This window comes from Staurois parvus, unplaced genomic scaffold (assembly GCF_062004578.1).
Source record: "Staurois parvus isolate SC_StPar_1 unplaced genomic scaffold, SC_StPar_1.0 ptg000172l, whole genome shotgun sequence".
Taxonomy (NCBI): domain Eukaryota; kingdom Metazoa; phylum Chordata; class Amphibia; order Anura; family Ranidae; genus Staurois; species Staurois parvus.
Window position 1 is genome coordinate 5,241,658 of NW_028317968.1, and position 22,027 is coordinate 5,263,684.

The 22,027-nt window shown below is 40.5% G+C and overlaps 1 protein-coding gene across 4 annotated transcripts; it reads left to right on the top strand.

The window, feature by feature from the left end:
- The first annotated feature begins 210 nt into the window (after positions 1–210).
- Positions 211–21,787, top strand: RAD51D (RAD51 paralog D). 4 transcript variants are annotated; one of them, XM_089676610.1, is made up of 11 exons: positions 211–372; positions 4,262–4,345; positions 8,340–8,401; positions 12,556–12,674; positions 15,081–15,162; positions 15,432–15,566; positions 16,527–16,622; positions 20,644–20,734; positions 20,933–21,003; positions 21,346–21,504; positions 21,592–21,787. In XM_089676610.1, the coding sequence occupies exons 2-11, from the start codon at positions 4,264–4,266 to the stop codon at positions 21,673–21,675; spliced, it is 981 nt and encodes a 326-aa protein (XP_089532736.1). In that variant the 5' UTR covers positions 211–372; positions 4,262–4,263; the 3' UTR covers positions 21,676–21,787. The 4 variants fall into 4 exon arrangements, with proteins under 4 accessions (XP_089532736.1, XP_089532739.1, XP_089532737.1 ...); XM_089676611.1 differs by lacking the exon at positions 211–372 and adding an exon at positions 467–485; XM_089676612.1 differs by lacking the exon at positions 211–372 and adding an exon at positions 1,238–1,258.
- The last annotated feature ends 240 nt before the right edge of the window (positions 21,788–22,027 follow it).

A 22,027-nucleotide genomic window follows, 5' to 3' on the forward strand; every position in this document is an offset into this window, starting at 1 on the left:
TTCCCTAGTTTTATCTGTTTAGTTTTCCCTGCTATCTTTGTGTTTTCTGCTACACCAGGAGAAACATTTGTTTTATGGTAGACAAGGATCTATTCCACACAAACACACTGAGCAGTATGCTGACAAGAGCTGCACTTGAAAGACGATAGGAGACGGGGACACAGAGCGGAGATGGTGATTGGAAGAAGCGGTGTCACATGACCGGCAGTATCGTGTCCCGGAAGTGTGAGGAATGGATGTGCTGGGTACTCTATAGCAGGAGGCATGTCTATAGAAGAAGATGATGTGATGTGGATGGACTGTGCTGGGGTCTATACTGCCAGTTAATAAAACAAAGGGAATTCAGAGGCTGAAGTAGAGGAAGGCTGCATGGTAGGAGGAAGACTACTGTCTATGGCAGTGCTTGTGTATAGTGTGTAAATCTAGTAGTGTGCACAAGGGATAATGTTTGTAACACTGGGATGAGTAACATTGTAAATGTGAAGGTATGTTACCCATTCACTTCAATTAATGTTATGTTTAACGCAGCATTTAACCTCAAATCAAACATTTATTATATTGCAGCTTACCAATTCTTCGATGTGATGCCTGTATTAGGTTTCTTTTTTTTAGGCTTTCTTCTATTTGCATCTGGTGATTCAGCCAGTAAGTCTGTTGTTTTTCAAATGAACAAGCTCTCCAGCAGAATGTATCAGTTTACGGGATGAGATAAACCATTTAATATTGGCAGGGGTGCTTCCAATGATCAGGAAAAAGTTGTTTGCTGTAACTGTTTATAAAGTATTAACCTATTAGCGCCAGCGCCTCATGGCCCTTTAAGAGTTTCAGAAACCTGGAGGCGGGCGGGGTTTTAGAGTCATGTGACCGCTATGATTTGCCGTCACAGCGGTCACATGATCGGAAAAGGTCCCGATTGAAAGGGGAGATCAGGACCTTTCCATGAGTCATGGACATATGCAGGACACGCGCTCTCAGCACATATGTATTTTCTAATTGCATGCAAATATGCAGCTGCTCGGCGTCAAGACCCAGACACCGAGAGGCTGCATGTTTGCGTGCGCTCCGCGTCAAAGGGTTAAAGTAGAAATATAGGAAAAACTTTTTTTTTTTTCATTTTCAAAGTGGATCCTGTGTTTCAAGCATTTGTGGCGGTTAGACGTGTGCTGCTTGCTCAGTGCTCTGCAGTCCCCTCAAATGGTGCAGACTTGTTTGAAGAGCTGACGGTTTCTACAGCAATTCTTCCCACAGGCAACAGCAAGTAAGAATTCGCAGACATGAATATGAGGGTACATTAATTTTTCACAGTTCCAAAGTTGGGTTCTAGAAGACAGAAGAGCTACAGGCAAAACATTTTTTTTTCCTTTCGGATAGAGTAACAGAGGTTTTTTTTTTGTCATCTGTGTCCCATTGCGGAGATTTCCCTTCACTTTGTGCCCCATAGCCAAACAGGAAGTGAGAGGAAATCCCTGCAAATGAAGGGAAAAGACAAAAAGACCAGAACTAGTGAACTAGTGTGAAAAGACCAGAACTAGTGTCCTCATTGGAAGATCTCCTCTCTATTACTTTTCTGGAGACAGCCCAAAATTTGGGATTTTCTGTTACTTTCACTTTCAATGATGACGGTAAACAGGACAAATAGGGTGAATCTCCGTAACGGGAGCACAGACAGCAATAAAAACTGTTCTAATCCCTCTCCACAGTTTAGCTATACTTTAACTGGAGTTTAGCTTCAGTTTGTTAGTGTATTTAAATCTGCTAGTACATCCCCCCACCCCTTCCAGACTGACAGACCAGAGGAAAACAGAGAGAGAGAAAAAGCCTAAAGAAAAGAAAACGAATGCAGCCACCACAACTAAAAATTGGCAAGTTGCAATATATTACATTTTTGATTTTAATACCACTTTAACCACTTTACAACTGCGCTGTAGCTGAATGATGGCTACAGCATGGTTGTTCAATTCTGGGAGGTCGTCAGCATTAGGAAAGTACTGCAGATAACCGACAAATGTTACAGAGGACATCTGTACTGATAATCAAGGCACCGATTATCAGTGCCACCCACCAGTACCAACCTTTAGTGCCCATCAGTGCCACCCAGCCGTTGTACCCCAGTCGTTACACCCATCAATACTGTCAGTGCCACCAGTCAGTGCTCATCATTGCTGCATATCAGTGCCTCCTCATCAATGCCCCCCAGTGCCGCCTCGTCAGTGCCGCCTCATCAGTGCAGCCTATCGGTGCCCATCAGTGCAGCCTCATCAACGCACATCAGTGAAGGGGAAAAATTACCAGTTTACAAAATGTTATAATAGAAACAAAGAAAAACTTTTTATTTTTTTTATTTTGTTATCTTTTTTGTTTTATAGTGCAAAAAATAAAAACCCAGTGGTGATTAAATACCTCCAAAAGAAAGCTCTATTTGTGTGAAAAAAATAATTTCAATGTTACGTGACTGGGCAATTGTCATTCAAAGTGCAACCGCGCTGGAAGCTGAAAATTGGCCTGGGCACAAAGGGGTTAAAAGTGCCCGGTAGGCAAGTGGTTAAAGTGTGTCCATTTTGAATAGAGTGGGGGAGAGTTAAAACTCCTGTCAGATGTTTATTGCTGTCTGTGCCTTTGTGAGGAGATGAACTATCTCTGTGCTGAATACCATTATTACCAGGATGTCTGATGATAATGTGAGGGGAAATCTAGCCTTTAAATTTATCAAAACAGGCAGTGAGTAGGGTTGCCTCTTTTTTTTTTTTTTTTTTTTTTTTGAGGAAACACTGCACTTCTTCTGTTCTATTTCCCATTAATAACAATGGGGACAAGGCCCATTTTAACTGGCCAGGTGACAGTCCTAGTGTTGAGGGGTAACCTTTCAATGGGAACGCTTGTTACAGCGACTACCGTCTAAGGGCTCGTTTACTTGTGCAGCTGAAAAGCGAACTGCAATGGGTTGCTTTTCAGAGGCATTTGATAGACGCAATATGTTGCCTCTTCACCACCTGTGTTAGCCATTGAAAGCCCACTGCGCTGTATTTGGGGTTGATTTACTAAAACAGTAGAGTGCAAAATCTGGTGCAGCTGTACATGGTAGCCAATCAGCTTCTAACTTCAGCTTGTTCAGTTAAGCCTTGAAGCTGATTGGGTTCTATACAGAACTGCACTGGATTTTGCACTCTCCAGTTTTAGTAAATCAACCCCTGTGTGCATTACACAAAGTTGCAGTGTGGCCCTATTCACTTGAATGGTTCACATTTGGTGGCAGTACAGACTACCTAAGATAACCTGTGGTATAATTTTGTACTATGGTAGTGTGCACTAACATGGCCACTGTGGGGGCAGGGGACTGTAAAACTGCAGTTCCATCACTTGTTTTATCGAAATACGCATTGAGGGTTATTTAGGCTAATAGGCTGTGCATTGCAAGCGCAGTTGCTCTAGACCTGAAGGGAACTTGCAGGGAAAATAAAAAAACAGCATTTTTGCTTGCACATGATTGGATAAAAGAAATCATACGAGCTTCACTCATTTCAGAGCTTCCCCTCAGATCTAAAGCAACTGCACTTGCAGTGCACAGGCTATTTATCTTTAGTAAATCAACCCCAGTGTGTCACAAAATCTTTTAGGGCCCATTCGCGCTATTGTGTGTGCACTGTAACATGTGATTACACACATTTGCTGATTGGTCAAGGTGGAGATTGTGATGTCACAAAAAAAAAATTTAAATTCAAGCCATTGTGTGACTAGTGGCCAAACAATCAACCCCTTGTGGTCAGTGTGCAGAGGGGAAGCCACACGACTCAGAAGATTGCAACTATTACTGTAGTAGCACTGATTACTACAGTGATGATTTTCAGTTTCTCCAGAGCCCCCCCCAGGTATTAAATATGCATACCTACAATAGTCCAAGCTGGACAGTGTAAGTTTGCAATACAGATCAAACCTGGATTTCAGCTTTAAAATACAGTAAGGTTTCCATCACACAATTCATTTTAACACCTGCCACGTGCCCCCTACGGTTTAAACTCAGAAAGATGCCCTGAGCTCATTGTATGTAACATTCATACTAAGTATATACTGTATGCAGTTAGTCTTTGAGCACAGAAGAGTGAATGGACTCTGATATTCCAGTGTATCCTAAACTATGTTCTATCCTTTATATAGCAATTCGTTATTTAGAAATCTATTTCTGTGCAATAACGATTTACAATAATGATTTTACTATCTGCATACATGTCATTTGTCTTATTTTTTTTTAATTGTTCGTCTACAGACATGGTGATCTTGCGAGAGGGGCTTTGTCCTGGATTGACATCTGATATAATTGCCACACTTAAAAGAAATCGTGTGAAAACAGGTAATGTCTTTTTCAGTTTCACTTAACCTCCCTGGCGGTATGATTATTTCAGATTTTTGGTGCTGAAAGCGGTACCATTTTTTTGCATGGAAATATGTATTTTTTTAATTGTAGGCTGTAATTTTTAGGAAAAACTCACTGAAATCTGTCCGAACAAGAGTCTAGTAAACATCCCGGGTATGATAAAATTTGAAACACAAAATCATAAATTATAATTTAATAAATAATCATAAAAATAATATAAAAATAATAAAAAATGTAATTCAATAATATAATCAAACCAAAAACACTGAAATGTGAAATAGAGCGCCAAGTTCGCACATTGCTGAGCTCAGTCGCAAAATCGTTTTCAGTTTCTGATGACGAATTTCCCCCACGAATCATTATCACTCAATTCTGCAAGTGGTTCTGATTTACTATCGCTGTTCTCTAGCTGATCTAAACCGCTTTTGACCTAAAGGGACACTTTTTGGACGCCATGGACATTTCTCAGTTTCCAGGCAGAAAGAACAGACAAAATGCAGGCAGGGCACAGGACAAAGCACTAGGGACAATATGTATGTGAAATTGGTTGAGGCAGCAATGTTTTACTGTGTAAAATGAAAAAAAAAAAAAATGACATTTTTTAAAATTTTTAAATTTCCCGCCGCCGGCGGCGCCCGTACGTCCCGACGTCACAGGGACAGGACACAGAAGCCGGATGCCGGCATCGGCCGGAGGAGATGGCCGGGGACGCTGCAGGGGACACATCGTGGGAGCGCAGGGTAAGGTAAGTGAAGAACACATGCCGGAGCAGCGCCGCATGGTATTCCCGAGTGTAGCTCGGGGTTACCGCTTTTGGTACTGAAATGTTACCCCGAGCTACACTCGGGAATACCGCTAAGGAGGTTAAAGGACAACTGTACATTCAGTAGAGCTGGGCTGTAATTAATGGCTTCACCACCCTTAGTCCAGCCCTCCTAGTAAAATGCTTTTCTTCCTCCCAGGTGCAGCAATAATCGCCATGCAGCCCTGCCCTGCACCACCCAGTCATTCTTTACAGGCCAATTCACACTGACTTGCGCTAAAATGTACATTTCCATCCATTTTAGTAGCGGGATGACATTCATTGACATGCATTTTGGTGTCCGTTGACATACATTTTTGACATTAGTTGACATGCATTTTAGCGTGTGTTAAACATACTGCATTTTCACAGGATATCCTCTGCATTGTGTTGACATCTGCTGCATTGAGCAAAAATGCATACATTTCAGAAGGACATCTGAAAAATTTCCAGTGTGTCCTATTCACACCATAATGCTCTGTTGACCTACAAAGCATTATGGTGTGAATAGGAGACATTGGAAATTGTTTTTCAGATGTCCTTCCATTGATCTGCATTTCACAGATCAAACGCAGATCAATGCACAGGTGTGAATAGGCCCTTAGATGATGTCTCAGCTGGGTTCTTTTCTTCCCCTATGGGAGATGTTAGCTTGAGTGGTCCTACAGAGTGTAGCTATCTAATAACAATAAGTGGACCCATGAACAGTAAGATAGGATTCTGCAGGGACATTTTCAGTGGAAAGGCTGCACAGTGCCAGACAGGACCAAACAGCAAAGGTCCCTGGACCAGGGGATGAAGAGTAAGTATGTTAATGACAAGTTCACTTTTACGAAAAAAAAAAAAAATAACAAATGAGAGTCCTTCAGGTGCTATTTTGCAAACTCCAAGTGGGTTTTCATGTGTTTTGCATTAGGAAGAGGCTTCCGTATAGCCACTTTGTCATAAAGCCCAGATCGGTGGAGGGCTACAGTGATGGTTGTGCTTCTCTGGATCTCTGGAGCTCAGTTAGAGTGACCATCGGGTTCTTGGTCACCTAACTATGGTGTCCGTTTATGAACCAGCGGTAATAGATCGCTGCTCAGTTCTCCAGCATTCTCGGAGAACACAGTTCTCCTGTGAATGCCTTTTATGAAGCAGTTCTCCGAACGAAGGGAGAATGGTCTACAAACGCTGGAGAACGGCTAATTTTACTATAATCTCGCGAGATTACAGTAAAAGATCAGTTTACTAAGCAGAGGTAAATTATCGCTGCTTAGTTTGTGGTCCCTCCGATTCTCCAGCTCTGGGCTGGAGAATCTGGAGGGAGAACACAGATCTCCAGTGAAGGGCTCAACATGTTCTCCGCTGATCTCCTGAGTGTCATAAACTGTGAATGACCAGAGAATAGCTGCGATCCTCTGAATCTCAGCTATTCTCTGTGTCATAAACGGACACCTTACTAAGGCCCTTCTTCTCCTATTGCTAAGTTGGAATGGGTGACCAGCTCTTGGAAGAGTCCTGGTTATGCCAAATTTTTTTCCTTTGAGTATTATGGGGACCACTGTGCTCCTGGGAACCGTTGGTGCAGCAGAATTTGATTTTGTCGCCTTCCCTAGACCTGTGCTTTGCAATAATAATTTCTCTAAACTCTGCAGGCCGTTCCTTTGACCTCATGGCTTTTGCTCTGATACAGTATGCATTGTAATCTGTGAGGCCTTTTATAGAGATGTGTGGCTTTCCAGATTATGTCCAATCATTTTAATTTACCACAGGCTGACTCCATTCGGTGTAGAAATATCTCAGCAATGATCAAGAGAAATGGGAGGTACCTGAGCTAAATTTCAAGTCATGTTGCAAAGGGTCTGAATACCTATGCCAATGTGATAGTTCTGTTTTTTTTCTTTTTAATACATTTGCAAACATTTCTAAAATTCTGTTTTCACTTTGTCATTATAGGGTACTGAGTGTAGTATTAGGCTGCAACATAACAAAATTGTAAAAAATTATGGGGGTCTGAATACTTTATGAAAGCACTGTACCTAGAGTGCTCAATAGTGCCCTAGTAGTTCAATAAGAACTACAAGCCAACAGCTGCAAAGTCAGCTGGTACGTGTAGTTTTCACAGAACACTCAGTCAGTGAATGACGTCAGTAGAGACCCGCTTGGCCACGCTTTTAGATTGTAAAAGCAACCTGGGGGAGAAGATCCCCTGGTCGCTGTCAAAACAGATGGATCGAGGGGGTGATAGGGGTGTGTAGCTGGTGTACTTGTAACATGTTACACCCTGAATATACCCTACTGCCCCCACCACACACACGCTAGGGCCAATATGGGAAGAAGCCAATAACCTGCCTGTCCATCTTTGGTTTTTGGCCAGGAAACATACAAACAAAGCAAAAACACAGAAATTCCATGCAGACAGAGATTGTAGAAAAACCTAATTTACAAAAGTGACTGTATACCTGTAAACAATATGGACTCATAGACATGGCTAACTAGGCCATTTACAGGAGATCAGTGTTTTTCCATTCAGTCACAGACAGGAAGCCTGTGTAAATCAATGATAGGCTGACACTACCTGCAAGTTGTAGATGGAACAATTACCTGCACTTAGGGATGGGCGTGTTTCACTGGGTGCAGACAGTTCACGTTCAGGGGCACACATTCAACCCTACTCACAGTTGTGCGATTATATGTAGTGTCAGCCTGTCATTGATTTGTATGTGCTTCTTCTGCATAGTTGATCGAAAGCATCTGACTTTACCCGCTGCAAAAACACACTGATTTGGGTGGTGTACAGCCCTAATCAACTGTTTGCATGAGCCCTTTGGTTCAAATACCAGCCACGGCACCACTTGCCTCGAGTTTGCATGTTCTCCCTGTGCCTGTGTGGGTTTCCTCCAAGTACTCCGGTTTCCTCCAAAACTCCAAAGACATGCTGGTAGGTTAAATGATGGATCCTGTCTAAATTGGCCCTAGTATGTGTATGTGTGAATATAAGTTAAGGACCTTAGATTGTACTCCCCTTGAGGGTTAGGGACTGATTGGAATGTACAATATATATGTAAAGTGCTGCGCAAATTGACTGTGCTAAATAAGTACCTGAAATAAATAAATAATACATCAAATGTTCTAGCTGTTGCTGTTTCCTAGAAATATTTTAAATTTTTTTTCTTTGTTTTATAGTGGTTGATTTGGTGGCTTCAGATTTAGAAGAACTTGCTCGGAAATGCTCCTTATCGTACAAGGTAATGCTTTATCAGAGACTGCACATCTTTATATGTTTGCCAGTGGCATCTTTAAAAAAAATTTAGTGAGAAAAATACACAATCACCATTGCTGTCCTCCTTCTAGAAATACTAGTTTCCTGGCTGTTTTTGGCTTCACCTTTTTTTAGTCATTGTTTTGGATAAGCATGGAGATTAGTCAGAGTAAAGTCAGAAATTCTGCATACATGTTTGACATCCGTATCCCTAGAAGTACTAAAGTCAGTACATCAGAGCAGGAAGTAATATGCAAGCTTGCCACTACCTCCTGCTCTACACATACCTTTTTGCCTACACTGTGAAGGGCAACATCACTGGTCACTGCACAGAAGAAAAGGGATGAGCAAGATTTGGCACTCGGAAAGTGTCAGAGTTGAAAGACCCACCATTTGGCTGTAGCAGGTAGGTGCGGGCACCTCCCTGGCACATTTTTTTCCCTGAAAGATTCTCTTTAAGTTTGTTTCTAGGAAAGGAAACATCTTGCCCTAAAATGGTCCAATATCACTAGGTCAAATTGCATAAACATTACCACGGTATCAGAAAATTGACAATTTACAAACAGTTATACATAAGACTCCTTGGAGGTTATTAAGGGAATGGAGCTGTATCAGGACTAAAAGGCCTGTGGTTGCACCAATATATTCTGGATCTTAGTTGTGTGGTTTAATATATAATAAGGGGGAAGAAGCAGCCAAGGAAATTGGGGGAGAAGACCTCAGTGTATTCAGCTGTGAATTCTAGTAATTCCACCTCTGACAAAAGACTTTGTCTGTTCCCTTGATAGTGGAAGAGCAATTCTATATAATTTTTATTTTGTTTATTCTGCAAACCAATGCAGCAAGGAGGGGAAATCTTGCTTATGCCAAAGTACTGGGATACAAGATCTGGTGGTATTCACTAGGGTTCTGATGAGAGGGCTTTTATATTATTTGTGGAGGAGTAGGAAGAAGGCAAGGTCGTGGGGGGTGTGGAAATCTGTACATTTTGGGGCAATTTTATTCTACACCCTTCCAGAACTTTGATAGTTTCGGACATGACCAAAATTATGGAGAAAAGAACTCTTGCCTTCCCCACAAAGCCAACAAATTGACGTCTGGGACGGAGAGAAAGTGAAGGATGCTATGTACTCTGTACCAGTCCGTTAAGACTTTATATCCTGTTTGATGTGAGCTGGTGCTAACCACTGTTTTGTGTGAGGGTTAACTGTACTTCCTTTGACTACTTCTGTACAGGCTGTGTCTCATCGCTACTCATGATCAGTGCATACAGTATGGAGAGTGTATGTCCAACTGAGCCCTGTTTAGTTCACATGAGTTAGAAAGGTGGTAATGGGTGTGGGCTATGCCCTGGTGGGGGAATAGAAATTAGGAATTGGTAAAGTTGGAAAATTCTCCAAAAAAAAAAAGATGTTGTGCCAAAATGTGATACCCTGGTATGACCAATTTGTGCTAGGGACTGTGGTTAAAGGGATAGTTCACCTTCACCAAAGAACTGCCTATGCAGGTTAGGGGTGTCTGGATAAAAACAAACTGTGTCTGACGAAAGTTGAATAATGCTCTTGTTATATGTATAGGCCATTTATGTACCTCATGAAGCCCGACTGGAATACCTCAGGACGTTGCTAGTACATTGCTAAGTGAGGCCTAGTCATTACTGCTCACCCCACCATCACAGGAGTGAGCTTTTTTTTCTGATTCAGACCCCCTCACATGCTCTTTCTCTCCCCTGATACAGTAGCTCTGAGCTCAACATCTGAGAGCTTATCGGATGATCGCTCCGAAAGCATTTTCTTCAATTTCCTCATGTTTATTAGGTATGAGGAATCAGGGTGATCAGTTCAGGAAATCAATGGATTAATTTCACCACTACAACAGAACACAGAGCTCTATTGCTATCAACATTACTCCTCCTTTTTCCATCATTCTTCAACCTCATATTAGTGGATGGTTTAGTTCATCACAAAGGATTGTACAGCTGGTTGGCGTGGAGTGGGCAACATATTGCCTGCCATCCCATACCCCAAATCTCCCCTCTACCTCCATCTATTTAGCCATTTTCCCTCCTAATCTCAATAGTATATATGCACAGACAACACATTGTCATATGTAAAAAATGTATAACTGAAACTATGAATACAAATGTATATGCACATACTGTTTTTTATATATTATCAGTTGGTTTTTTTGGGGTTTTTTTTTTTTGCTTCTATTGCATACGTCAATCTGATCCTGTACCATTACATTAAGGTGTAACTAAAGGCAAATCCTTTTCTTAGTTTTGGATAGAGTGGAGAGGGATTAGAACACCTGTCAGCTTTTGTTACTGTCTATTCACCCTCTCTATTTGTCCTGTTTACCTTTCTCATCAAAGTGAAAGTAAAAGAAAATCCCAAATTTTAGGTTGACATTAGAACACTAATAGAGGGTTAATCTTCCAATAGAGACATTCATTCTCTTGACCCTTGTAACACACCAGGATTCCCTCACTTTGGAAGGTTTCCTCTCGCATGTTTTGACTATGGGAAAGGAAGTGAAATGAAATGTCCCCAATGGGATACAGGTGGCAAACAATAACTGACAGGGACATTAACCCTCCCTTACTCTATCCAAAATGAAGAAAAAACCTTTTGCCTATAGTTACACTAACACCACAGATGCAATTGAATGTACTGTATATAATACAGTGCCTTGAAAACGTATTCATACCCCTTGAAATTTTCCACATTTTATTATGTTACCACCAAAAATGTAAATGTATTTTATTGGGATTTTATGTGATAGACCAACACAAAGTGGCACATAATTGTGAAGTGGAAGGAAAATGATAAATGGTTTTCAAAATGTTTTACAAATGTTGGAAAAGTGTGGCGTGCATTTGTATTCAGCCCCCTTTACTCTGATACCCCTAACTAAAATCTAGTGGAACCAATTGCCTTCAGAAGACACCTAATTAGTAAATAGAATTCACCTGTGTGTATTTAATCTCAGTATAAATTCAACTGTTCTGTGAAGCCCTCAGAGGTTTGATCGAGAACATTAGTGAACAAACATCATGAAGACCAAGGAACACAACTGACAAGTCAGGGATAAAGTTGAAGAGAAGTTTAAAGTACTGTTAGGTTATAAAAAAAATCCCAAGCTTTGAACATCTCACGGAAGCCCTGTTCAAACCATCATCCGAAAATGGAAAGAGTATGGCACAACTGCAAACCTACCAAGACTGGCCGTCCACCTAAACTGACAGGACGGGCAAGGAGAGCATTAATCAGAGAAGCAGCCAAGAGGCCCATGGTAACTTTTGTTGAAAGAAGTCCCGTTTGCAGTTTGCGAGAAACCATGTGGAGGACACAGCAGCAAACGTGGAAGAAAGTGCTCTGGGCAGAACTTTTTGGCCTGAAAACAAACTTTGTGTGGCGGAAAACTAACACTGCACATCACCCTGAAAACATCATCCCCACCATGAAACATTGTGGTGGCAGCATAGTGTTGTGGGGATGCTTTTCTCCAGCAGAGACAAGGAAGCTGGTCAAAGTTGATGGGAAGATGGATGGAGCCAAATACAGGGCAATCTTAGAAGAAAACCTGTTAGAGTCTGAAAGAGACTTGAGACTGGGGTAGAGGTTCACCTTCCAGCAGGACAACGACCCTAAACATACAGCCAGAGCTACATGGGAATGGTTTAGATCGAAGCATATTCATGTTAGAATGGCCCAGTCAAAGTGCATACCTAAATCCAATTGTGAATCTGTGGCAAGGCTTGAAAATTGCTGTTCACAGACGCTCTCCATCCAATCTGACAGAGCTTGAGCTATTTTTCAAAGAAGAATGGGCAGAAATTTCACTCTCTAGATGTGCAAAGCTGGTAGAGACATCCCCAAAAAAGACTTGCAGCTGTAATTGCAGGAAAAGGTGGTTCTACAAAGTACTGACTGAGAGGGGCAGAATACAAATACATGCCACACTTTTCAGATATTTATTTGTAAAACATTTTGTGAATGGACCCACTTTTTTAATTTGTCCTTTTTTTTTCCTTTTTGAAAATCTAAAAAAAAATCCCAAAAATATTTTTTCACTATCTAGGTCATACAAAGCATGAATAACTGACGTTTTTGTGTAATAGCGGATCCTGTGTTTCAGGCACTTGTGGCGGTTAGACGTGTGCTGCTTGCGCAGTACTCTTCATTCCCCTCAAATGGTGCAGACTTGTATGAAGAGCTGAAGGTTTCTACAGCAATCCTTCCCACAGGCAACAGCAAGTAAGAATTCACAGACATGAATATGAGGGTACATTCATTTTTCACAGTTCCAAAGTCATGTTCTAGAAGACAGAAGAGCTGCAGGCAAAACATTTTTTTTTCATTTTGGATAGAGTAAGGGAGGGTTATAACCCCTGCCTGTTTTATATTATATGTATCCCATTGGGGAGATTTACCTTCACTTCCTGTCCCACAGCAAAAAAGAGGAAGTGAAAGGAAATCCTTGCAAATTAAGGGAATCCATTGGGGACCCCCAGACCACCAGAACTAGTGTCCCCATTGGACGATTTCCCCTTTATTACGTTTCTGGGGACAACCCAAAATTTGTGATTTTCTTTTACTTTCATTTTCAATGATAATGGTAAACTGGGCAAATGGAGGAGGTGAATCTCCCTAATGGGGGCACAGACAGCAATAAAAACTGACAGGGGTTCTAATCTCCTCTCCACTCTGTTCAAAACTAAAAAAAGTTTTGCCTTTAGTTGTAGTTTAAGTAAATATAGATTTAAAGCATAACTTTTAACATGGCTGAAGGGTCAGCAGCTCTTGCCAAATTCTTCTGTGCTGCTTCTGTCACAGCGTCTTCACTTTTCAACCATTGGGTGGCCACTGATTATGTAACTTGTGCACACAGGAGTACGTTATTTTGGCACCCTGCTCCTTTCGTGGTATCTTACAGATGCCAGGAGTGTACAGTGTATAAGACAAATTGTGTACCCAATAAACATTTCCCTTTTTTTTGGCAAAATAGACATGCAGTCTTTTTAGCCAGAAACCCAACCTCCTAGCAATATATTTTAAGTGTTTAGGTCTGTTTTAATTGGGACTTTGCCTGTATGCATACAAAATGGTTTATAATATTTAGGTAGATAAGAGTCCAACTTTTCCAAAAAATCCTTGACTTTTATAGATGCAAACTCATGTCTGTCATTGTGGACCTGTCTTCACTATCTGGTGATTCATTAACCAGGAGCAAGCAGACAGGAATCTAAATTGCTGAAAGCATGTTCCTTGTCAGTAATTCACTGGGTAGTAAAGCAGGGTCAGTATGCCAGACCCAGAGCCTGCATCTTTGAAATCAATTCAATAATAGCAGTAGCTATATTTTTATCCTCACATCTGGCTTGATGTTTATGCATAGAACCATGAAACTCAAAAAGAAGACGCATGCTTTCATGTACTTTCATGTGTTTGCCATATGTACATACCGCTTTTCAAATGACTTCCATAGAGAAAGAAAAGAGATGCATGACATAAAGTAACAACAAACACAAGCATACATGGCTCCCTATGATATTCAAAGTTCAGGTCTGAATCTTTCAAAAGCCTGTAACCTCACCTTCACCAATTGCTTACACAACCTCAAAATTGAAATAAACTTTAAAGAAAAATTGAAATAAACTGTAAAGAAGTCATCCAGATTCAAAACCGGAGATGCATTTTCATTACTATATTGAAAACGTGCAAATATATTGAAGTAAACTTTTTCTTTGTAAACAAACCTGGTGAGACCTACCTAAGTGATTAGTAAGCACTCCTAGCAAACCAGGCAAATGAGTTGTTATATAAGTTATGGCTCTCTCTGCAGATATGAAGTAAGGGGGATATGTATATTTTGTAATGTTGAGTATGCGTTCTTTTACCATACTCTATGTATGTATGTATGTATATATATATATGTATGTGTGTGTGTGTATGTATGTATGTATGTATGTATATATATATATATATATATATATATATATATATATATATATATATATATATATACACACACACACACTTCTATGTGCACAGCACCATCTAGTGTAAGAGGGAAAAAGATTCACAGCTACCATAAACTTTCTGGAAGCTTTCTTGTGTGTTTTCTTTTTTTTTTTTTTCAATCTTAAAAGGTAATCTAGCCTTTAAATGAAGTCCTTACCTTACCCTTAATCACTGACCCGTACCTTTTGTACTCCTAACACAGTGTCAACCCCCCTTTTACTGAAAGCTGAACTGCTTTAATACTTGCCTCGTCTCCCCTGATGTGATGCCTGTGGGTCTTCTTTTGGGTTCAGCACCTTCTGTTGCCTTGATCACCTAGCAGTGTAACTCCCGTGCAATCATTAATCCCGGCACCAAGGCATGCTGAGAATGTATGCTGAGCTACGCAGCTCATTGTACACTTTAAAGCATCTTCAGAACAGGAGCACGAAAAGCTTTTATTGCACAAGACTATAGTAAGTCTCTTCTGCAATAAAAAACCTTTCTTTTATTATAAATGTTTGATGTGAAGGTAAAGCACTGAACGGTCATCACCAAGAGTGACTGATTTGATTGATTTGATATATATATATATATATATATATATATATATATATATAAATAAAATATGTTTGTTTTTAATTCTATATTTGCTTCTAGATTGGACCTTCTATTGGATTCAGGTTTGTACACTGGAGAAGTCACAGAGATTGCAGGAATAGCAGGATGTGGCAAAACACAGGTTTGAACAATGTACTTTATCTTATCTGGTGTAAGTTTAGTCATTTACAATGACTAGATCTTATGAATATGGACAGGTGGCAATAGTTCTATTATTATATAATCAATTATTGTTACAAATTTTCTTATTAATCTTCACCTGGTTATTGTGGACATTGTTTCAATGTAGATGTTACTTGCACTGCATTTTGCATCTCTTCTTCAATTGTTTTAAAGAATTGTTTATGATTTGCTATAAGGCAGCTCATTCCAAAAATTGTTTTATTTTAGATATGCCAAAGCATCGCTGTAAATGTGGCTAGCAGCATAAAGCAGAGAGTTTGTTATATAGACACCACAGGAGGCCTGACTGGCTCTCGTCTCCTGCAGTTACTACAATCCAGGACTGAACAGGAGGATGAACAGGTAGGTAGTGGATTTGAACCCATAAAATTCACAGTTAGGTGATGTTGGCCTGCGTATGCCCCATGAGTGCACACCTTGTAACAATGAGGCATTGCTGCTGATTTCCAGCAGCGCCCAGTTGATGAATGTATATGAGAATATTCACAGGAGAAAAGTTATTTATTGGTGTCAATCTTTAATTGCAACAGCAGTGTCACTTTTCCAGAAAACCCTTGCTAGGAATAGTTTACTGGACACACATCTTACAAATATTCATGGCTCATAGTAGCAGTGTATTTAGACATGTGAATTGCTGCTAATAACAGGGACATTGATGCATGAATGTCTTCTGATCTTTATTTTTGCATATTTTTTTACTTACTGTAGCTTTGAATTTACATATACATTTTTATACTTTTAGGGCTATATTTGCCTGTGGCATTCATTTTCTATTGTAATCCTACTTCTCTGTTCTACTCCCCAGCATTCTACTCTCCCTTTCTTGACTGTTCATTTCTATATATTAGTCATTACCTCTACAGATTTTTTTTTCTCCTCTGAATCTATTTAGCCTGCACGCTACCAGCAAGTAAAAATTCCACAGCCCCCTCAACAATGCTTACATTTTTAAAATATTTTGGAAATCACCTTCATATATAAACATATGCTCTACGCTCCATGTGTAAATTAAAAATATTGTAATGAAAAAAGGAAATTATGTTCACAGAACTATGATATCTTATCTTATACTGACTACTTGTAATCACTAGAATTCAAATTAAAAAATGTATGTCAGACTTAAAGCCAAATTGAATCCTTGCTAATCATTACTGTAAAATATCACTGTAAAGTGACTCCTGTCCTGATTGTTGCATTGCCTGCACTAATTAGACGTTTTGTGGATTTCTTCTTTCCTTTTTCTTTAAAGTCTGTTGACTAATACAATTTTTACAATTTTCATATAATTTTGGTCACTTCTAGATTGCATCTCTTCAAAGGATTGAAGTGTTTCATGTGTTTGATGTGTATAAATTATTAGATGTACTTCAGGATTTGCGGCAGGGTTTGTCCCAACAGGTATGAAAGCCAAAATATTCATTTTTATTATATTTAAGAAACCATCTCCAGAATTCTTCAGATCTCACATTATATCCTACTGGTTATATTGATGAGCTGTTTACTGTGATCAAACCATAAATGTAGACAAAAAGCTACAATATAGTTTACTGCAGCGTTTCTCAACCTTTTTTCAGTCAAGGCACCCTTTAACATTATGGATAATCTCAAGGCACCCTTTTAAATTCTGCACAATCTTAAGGCACCTCATTCTAAAATGTAAAAAACTATTCTACACACATCCAGTACACCCAATGTTAGAGGCGATTTACTCTTCCAAAGCAAATACACCTTTGCACACTGGTACCAACTAGTATTCCAGTGTGTGACCCAGTGGTGTATTTTGGTTTTGTGCTGCCCTAGGCAAGACTAAAATCGGGCACCCCCCGCAACTAAATTTATCCCACCCCTTCCTGTTTAAGATCCACCCCTTCATCTGTAAACCCCACCCCTTCCTATTTAGGCTCCACCTCTTCCTATTAGAGCTCCGTCCACTGACAATGATGGGGCGCTATTCCTCCCACTGACATCAATGATGGGGCGCTATTCCTCCCACTGACAACAATGATGGGGTACTGTTACTTCCACACTGACACCAGTGATGGGGCACTATTCCTCCCTTACTGACACCAGTGATGGGGCACTATTCCTCCCTTACTGACACCAGTGATGGGGCACTATTCCTCCCACACTGACACCAGTGATGGGGCACTATTCCTCCCACACTGACACCAGTGATGGGGCACTATTCCTCCCACACTGACACCAGTGATGGGGCACTATTCCTCCCACACTGACACCAGTGATGGGGCACTATTCCTCCCACACTGACACCAGTACAGTTCCAGCGGCCAATCACCGGCGAGGAGGCAGAGCTTGCAGAGGGAGGGACAAGCTGTTATAGGCTGTTGAGTGATCCCAGGGGTGTGGCCAGATGACAGGGGTGGCATGTCATCCCGCCCACACATCGCGATCCAGGGAAATGAAGACACTGGACCCACTGACCGGACAACCTCTTTACCCCTCCTCCAGCAGCACTTCATGGACCAGATCGACGTGGGACTGGGACACGGAGTTGCGGACCCAGGTAAGACACAGCAGCCTGCCCCTGTACTAAGTGTCCCTTCCGTGGGAAAGGGGGGGGGGGCGGTGGCGCCGCCGTGGCGCCCCCCTGAAAAGTGATACCCTAGGCAAACTCCTTGTTTGCCTTGCGGCAAATACGCCCCTGGTGTGTCCCTCTGTTTCTCTCCCACACTCTAATGTGACTCCAGTGCTGATGGAGAGGGGCAGAGAAGGGACAAACATGGCTGATGTGCATCCATCACACGTCATCCTTGTGAACTGATGATATAATTAGTTGTTAGGATGTAGGCAGCTAGAAGGTCGTAAAAGTCCACAATGAAAACCTGTGGCTTTGTGTAATAAAGGACAGGATTGATCCACCTAATGGCTTGTATACAATTTTTGGGCATTTTGCCAAGGCACCCCTGAAGACGCCTGAAGCACCCCAGGGTGCCTTGGCACCCTAGTTGAGAGAGGCTGGTTTACTGCAATTTCATCACTTGTTATTGTTTATTGATCACAATTCCTAATCTTGGTTCAGGAGGAGGTAAAACTCTGGCACCGCGCGTCATTTCCTCCATCTCTTTTTGCCCCACATTGAACTACACATCTAACCATGCAATGGTATGATAGTTTTCTGTGTGGGCAGTTATTGGTCATGTTTATGAGTGTTACATGGGTGCGTCTATATGACATTGGTGCATCACAGAGCCTGGTGGCAATAAAGGAAGGTGGGCATTAAGTTCCTACGTCCTAAACATAGTACTGCCCACTGATCCCTTACACAATGACATGATGACTTCTGCAAAATCACCGTTGAGACTAAAAATTGGCAATGAACTAAAGCCTGGTACACACGATTATCAAATAAATCATGCGTTTTTTTGGGTTATGAACAGATAAAAATTCGGAAGTGTTGTATTGTGTTTTCAAACGATGAGAACTGTACTGATTACAAGAAAATCGTACGCTCTGGTATCATACAAGAAAAATGTTCATGCTTGTCCCAACGGATAATTTCGCATGACATGTCCTGATCAGCTCTCGAAAGCTGTGTACTAACGATCGCTTTGAAAGCAGTATTTTACATATGATTTTCTGATCACATGTATGGGCCTTAAGGATAGAGACGCGCTACTAGTGTCTGGTCCCCAGGACAGAAAATTCCAAACGTAAAGCCTCTGAAGGATGACTTTGAAAAAGGATCAGAGAGTATTGCTGCTTTGTCAAGGTGTATGAAGCTAAAATTAGTGATAGCCGTGTGTATTTAGAGCAGACTTCTGAAATTGGCTATAACCTGGAGTAGGGATTTAATTCTGCATATGTTATGTTTTTTAACATCAGTGTTTAGAAGGCTTTTTGGTAATGTTAATATATACTGTACATTTATCTGACCTTTTCTGTTAGCAGTTCAGCCACTTTATGAAATCGGTTGCCTTTGTATAGTTGTCCTGTGCAAATTTGGCCTATTTTGAAAGTTTCAAGGGATGCACAAAGGAGTCAAAACATTTGTTGGACGATGTCAGAAACATTCATGCGAGCTGAACAAATTGTCCCCGTATTTATTATAATAGAAAAATTCCTGTATCATTAGCTCAATCTAGTGGCTAAAAATGAAGTATATTTTCTCAGGTATTATGGAAAACTATACTGCATTTTGATGATTATTTATTATCATTAGATGGAGTTTAAGGATACAGGTATTAATCTATTAGAAAAAATATAGGGAAATGTCATGCAGCTTGTACAAATGCTTTTAAAGAATAAGTTCACCTTTCAAGCAAAAATAATAATGCACATTTTTTTTTTTTTTGCAGGTAAAAAAAAATGTGCATTTATTATTTTTTGTTTTGGGAGCATGTAAAGTGTTGCACCAACGATCAACAGATCGCTGATGCCATGCAGGTCTCCTGCAGACCTGTCCGTCACTGTATCTGCTTCCTCCTACTGGGAAGCCGATAGTTACTGACTGGAAAACTCAATGAACTACCACAGCGCTCATTCATTAAGAACTACAAGCCGATAGCCGCAAAGGCTGCTGGGACTTGTAATTTCCTCATTCACAGAACACTGTGAATAAGTGACATGGCTGGGTGGGTAAAGCCCAACACAGCCACGTTTTTAAAAAAATGTGACAGTTAGCAGGGGCTCTTCACCTCCCGCTAGCTGGTGTGTATTGCTAGAGAGGTTTTTTTTTCTTGGGAGAGTGCATGTGACCAGCACAGGGCCGATCAGCACACTCCAGACAGGGGCCAGGGGTTCTGCATCTTCCTAGAGCAGAATGAAAACTACTGCTAAAAGCTTTAACATGTGCTTGGCTGGACATTGATAGAAGTCACAAGACTGCTCTAAGTGCTGATGAGAAAAGGTATTTAGCAGTTTATATTTACTAAAATAATTGCATTTCCATGTTCTGTGTAAGCCCAGATATAGTGAATGCAGAGACTTGGGTTTAGTAACACTTTAAACATAGGCAGAGTAGTGATCAGCTCAGTGTGCTTTTATACTTGTTTCCACTAGCCCTGGTATCCCCCAGTCTCCACTACAAATCCTTCTCATAACATGGGGCCTGTCATTCTCCCATCAGGAGGTGCATTAATCTGTGAGGTAGTGCCTCATTATTACATACCTCTTAGATCTGCATTTTTTTAAGGATGATGTGATTCAAGAAAGCCTGATTTATTTATTATAAAATTTAAGATACTTACAATTTGTTTTAGCTGTACTATATATAAAGCGGTTAGCTGTCTTTTGAGGGCTTGATTTTATTTTTGCCTGGAGTTCAGCTTTAATCAAGGTTAACGTGAAACCTCTGTATACCTTGTTTCATTAATTAGGGTTTACTTAGAAGACCAGACCCTGTTGCATGTTACACCTACTTTTTGCATTCAGAACTGAAACTATATTTCTCTCTTCTTAGGTGGTAAGATCAGGAGAAGCTCTGAAACTTCTAGTCATTGACTCCGTATGTGCTGTTATCTACCCACTGTTAGGAGGAAAGCAGACAGAAGGTGGGAAGCAGACAAAATATCTCAAATGTAAAAATGGGCTTTTATTATGTAAATGTCTAGTTGATAAACTGTTTGAGACAACACATAGCAATCAGTCATATTCAACTATCATTCTACAGCTGTAATTTTTCTGTGCATCTTCTTTTTATATGTTGTCAGCTGTTAATTTTTGAAATAGATTTTTCTCACCTTTTTCAGGAATGGCTGCCATGATGCACCTGGCACGGGAACTACAAACCCTTGCTCGTGATTATAGCCTCGCTGTTTTTGTGAGTTCCCCAAAATGTTTTTCTTTGCACTGAGATGGTAGACTTATTTGGAAAATAAGCCAAGCTTTGGCTTACTATAGTATAATCTCCACATTTCAATAACAGAATTTGCTGCAGACCTTGTTTAAAAATAAACCCCACTGGTCATTGTGACCTGTACCATGTTAAATGTCTTGTTACTGTATTGTGTTCATATGTAATAATAATTGTATCATATATTATATTTCATCATAATGGCTACGTTATGAGCTATTGTGTAGTTCAAGCTACTGCAGATAACTTCTGCTTGTTGATTTAAAGATTTGTTTGTACTATATGGTGCTGATTGGTGTATTTCTCCAGGTATCTAACCATGTTACCAAAGACAATACAAGTAGGATTCGTCCAGCCCTGGGTCGTTCATGGAGTTTTGTGCCCAGTACTCGTATTCTGCTCTATAGACAGGAAGGAAACGCCCAAAGTGGATTTCGTACAATGTTGCTTGTAAAGTCACCTCGACAGGTATGCTTGTCTTTTTTTAAAATAAATTATGCAGTTGTAATATCATGGTCAATTGTTATTTTTTTCTGACTCTATTTGTATTCCCAGCCTTCAAACTTGCAAGTGGAAGTGGAGATTGGCAGCCGTGGGACGCTAGACGAAAGCAGTACAATCAAAGCCTTTGGATCGTGACATACCAGTCGGAAAGATGGAATTTTCATTTTGATTTGTTATGAACAGCACTTGAAAACCTTTTGTATATTTAATATGTTTAAGGAAGAAAGAAATATTACTTTATACCAAAGTTGTATCATTTCATTTGTTGTATACAATTTCTGTATGGCTATTTGGAGATTCTGAGAAATGGATAGCACTTCAGCCAGTTCCATAAACAAGTACCGTATTTTTCGCCGTATAAGACGCACTTTTTCTTCCCCAAAACTGGGGGGGAAATGTCAGTGCGTCTTATAAGGCGAATATGGAGCGGCCGGTCCGGTATTTCCACCGCGGCCGTGTCAGAATACTGGGCCGGCCGCTCAGCTCT